This window comes from Pundamilia nyererei, unplaced genomic scaffold (assembly GCF_000239375.1).
Source record: "Pundamilia nyererei isolate P.nyererei 1_Seehausen unplaced genomic scaffold, PunNye1.0 scaffold00004, whole genome shotgun sequence".
NCBI lineage: Eukaryota > Metazoa > Chordata > Actinopteri > Cichliformes > Cichlidae > Pundamilia > Pundamilia nyererei.
In genome coordinates, this window is record NW_005187405.1 from 24,110 (window position 1) to 27,577 (window position 3,468).

Here is a 3,468-nt window from a genome sequence, read left to right on the forward strand (position 1 = left end):
GTGTGTGAATGGGTGGATGACTGGATATGTAAAGCGCTTTGGGGTCCTTAGGGACTAGTAAAGCGCTATATAAATACAGGCCATTTACCATTATTTACCATTTAAAATATAAAGCGCCTTGAGGTGACTGTTTATGTTATTCAGCGCTATTTAAATAAAATAAATTGAATTGAAATCAATATCGCAGACGAAATATAAGACAACTGTGTGAAGCTCTGGTTGTACCTGGTGGCTGCTGCGTCGGTCTCTGCGTGAGCTTTGCGTCAGTGTGTGCAGCGACAGGTGTCTGAGCGCAGAGGTGAATGGTTGTTTCAGCTCCAGTTTGGTTGTATTTATGTCCTCCGAGCGATTCCACGAGCTCAGAACTCTGACCTTTGGACGACCCCATAATGCAGAAAAGAAATCCAGTTTATTAATGCCTGAATGATCTGTGTTTTACTGTCATAACCATATACATTTCATACACATTTCCATTTGGTTATGTTACAGTTTTAGAGTTTAAAGAGGAAGGAAAGCTAATAGCAGAGAGAAATCAACGTTGTTTTAATTTCGTTTTTTGCGTAATGACACAGCTTGTACAGCCTGACCTGCTCCAGTTGTCCATGCCTCATCCAGTCCAGCAAAACACTATCCAGTCCTGCATTTAGCGAACGCTCCAGCTTCACATCCAAATTAGTCAAACGGGGGATGCAGGTGATCTGAACTAACATCAGGGACGAGAGAAAGACTCAGCATCTTCAGTTAGCTTCATGATTTATCTTTTACTTTTTTCCCTTTAAGTTCTAACGTGGCCTTTGCAGATAAAACAACGAAGATCAAGCATTGCTGAAAAACTAAATGTTACCCCTGATTGTCTGGTTTCCCATCTCCAGTGCTGGTGGAGCAGAGTACAGACCAGACAAGCTGAACTCCTGGCTTCCCCACACAGCAGCTTGCTGAACTTGGTAGCTCCATTTCCGAGCCTCGTACACTGTCCTCACTGCAGCAGTCCTGGGGAGTGGCTTCAACTACACAACAAATCATATTTAGGATGTGGAACATTCATGTTCCACATGAGGGTTCATGTTGAGGGTGTGGACTGAAACAACATTCAGATTTTGACCCAGAAAGTCAATTTTTTCATTAGCTTTATTTTTTAATGGTTCCCAAAATCAGGCGAAATGCATCCGCTGATAACGTAGAGGCCATTGCATTATTATTTTTATTATTATTGTCTATAAACAATAGGATGCAAATATATAATAACCCTCTAGCACAACCATCCATCACTGCCAGTGAAAAGTGTCTGTAACCTGTGACTTGATAAAACTCTTAAGTAAACTTGTGCACACACTGTATTCCTAGTGAAGAGGCATTTAAGCTCAGAAATACCTGTGGGTACGAGTTTTTGACCTCTAGAAGTTGCCTGTATCCGCTCTCTATCGCTGCCAGCTCTCCAACAGCCCACAGCTTCCTCCTGCCTGACATCACCTCCACCAAACCCACCACAGTGGACTGAGAGTGGTTCAACTGGAGGCGGAAAGAGAGAAGAAGGTGCTGCATTAAAAGGATAGCCAAACAAAAGCAGTGCATTTGTAATTTGACAGAGGATTTGGACAGTGATGCACAGATTGTGTTTTGCAGAGTGTGTGTCTATTTGAGCTCCAGTTAAATGCAAAAGGAGCTCCTCTGAGAACTGAAAAACTCGCCTGCGTTCGGACATTGGTCTGAGAAGGCAGGTAGACCAGCATTGTGGGGATATTCTGGACCACCTTCACCATCAGGTCCTTGCTAAACAAAAGGACATCTATCACTTTCAGTGTGTGCACAATGTGCACAACTTACAATAATTTTTTTAATTAGTGAGTGACTGATGTGTATTAACAGTACCTATGAGGGACATGGTGTCCCTGGACAATGAGTGCAAGTGAGGTGCTGAGTTCAGGGTTTACAGCCATGGAGCACCTCAGCTGTGACTCAGTAAGTCTTCCCCAGGCCTCCACCTGCAACAACATTCAGCGATAACAATATGAGAGTAGACTGCGAGCACAGAAGAACGAAGATGTTTGGATTAAAGGTGCGTGCTGACCTTACCTGAAAAGCAGGAGTGGCTTGTCCCTGTACTGTCTGTTTCAGTGTGATTCTGGCCTCCTTAGTTCCTCCATGTGCGCCCCAAACACCAACATCCCCCACCGCTCTGACCCTCCAATCCTGGCTTCGAATGTCTAATAAAGCGCTCCTCAGAGGGCCTGCGGAGGATATCAGAGCATCACTGCCTCAGGGTAGAGTCCTCACACCTTCATGAGAATAACATTTAGCCAAAGCATCTTTTTGCTCCTGCAGGAGAGGAGGTACGGCCATAGAACAATTTATGAAGTAAAAGATTGACATCTGCTGGTCACTGTGCAGTATTGCACTTCATGGATAGGATTTAAGACAAAAGCGGTCAGCAGCCAAACGGGGAAAATACGAAGCAAGAAGTGCATGAAATTATGAAACTGGGATGAAGATTAAAATAAAATAGATGACTAAAGTAAAAGAACAACGTTAAACCGACGTTTTGTCTGACCTTTGAACTGAGCAGTGAGGACGGCGTCCAGATGGCATTGAGTTCTTGTTTGATTGAAAGCTGGAGGAGAGTAGGAGAGGAGAACAGACAAATGTCCATTGGTGCCACTGAAATTCAAGCCAGATGTGAGCAGCTTGTGTCCCTCCACAGTGAGCTGAGCCCTGGACCGATGCTGAGAGAAGGTTCCTTGGATGGAGCAAAGACCCTAGCAGAGAAGAAAGTAAAAGAAGAAAGCAACTTGTTTTTGTCATTCATCTCATGAATTAATAGGATGTTCTGAGACAGGCAAACCTCAGCTCACCAGAAACATAAAAATAAATGTTTTTTTTAACTCATAGAAGTAGGTTAACATTGTGTCTGTATGTAGAACCATTAGGTAGGTACCTCTATATTAGATGGCAGGCCTCTGTCGTGTAGCCATGACCAGCTGTGCCACATGGTTCCTCTTATTTCTTTGGTCATGGGAACATTTTTCATCTTAAGCCTCAGTCCTGCCAGCTGACCACCAAACTGGGACTGTAAGCTCATGCCTTTCCCCTCAGCAGAACCAAACTCCACCTGGACGCAGTCACCATCCAGGGTTTAGTGCACGCTCATCTCGGTTAAATCAGGTGCCGTGATATACGGTCATGTATCCTTTTTATTCTCCTACCTGGATGCTGTTGTTGACGGAGACTCCCAGCTTCTTCAGACAATTCACTGTGTGTCTAAAATGACTGTTTACTCTCACTGTGTCAGACGTCTTTGCCACAGACACAGCATGACTTACCTGCAGAGAATTCAGAATGTGAACAGCAACACGTTTTATAGAAATTCAAAGAAATACCACATTTTAATTCATCATTTGTCTTCCACTAACACCTGAGCACCACACACAGATAAACATCTGAGCTCTCTGATTTTCTTTAATCTGTTGTTTT

The 3,468-nt window shown here is 43.7% G+C and overlaps 1 protein-coding gene across 1 annotated transcript in view; it reads right to left on the reverse strand.

The window, feature by feature from the left end:
• Positions 1-3,468, reverse strand: part of LOC102210278 (uncharacterized) — a 28,357-nt gene that overhangs the window by 598 nt on the left and 24,291 nt on the right. The window contains exons 48-57 of the mRNA XM_013911479.1: positions 3,201-3,317; positions 2,933-3,106; positions 2,549-2,753; positions 2,074-2,228; positions 1,870-1,982; positions 1,689-1,770; positions 1,372-1,509; positions 845-1,007; positions 588-703; positions 186-372 (exon numbers count right to left, since the gene is read on the reverse strand). Coding sequence (XP_013766933.1) covers positions 186-372; positions 588-703; positions 845-1,007; positions 1,372-1,509; positions 1,689-1,770; positions 1,870-1,982; positions 2,074-2,228; positions 2,549-2,753; positions 2,933-3,106; positions 3,201-3,317 — 1,450 coding nt within the window. The remainder of the gene's footprint in view (positions 1-185; positions 373-587; positions 704-844; positions 1,008-1,371; positions 1,510-1,688; positions 1,771-1,869; positions 1,983-2,073; positions 2,229-2,548; positions 2,754-2,932; positions 3,107-3,200; positions 3,318-3,468) is intronic.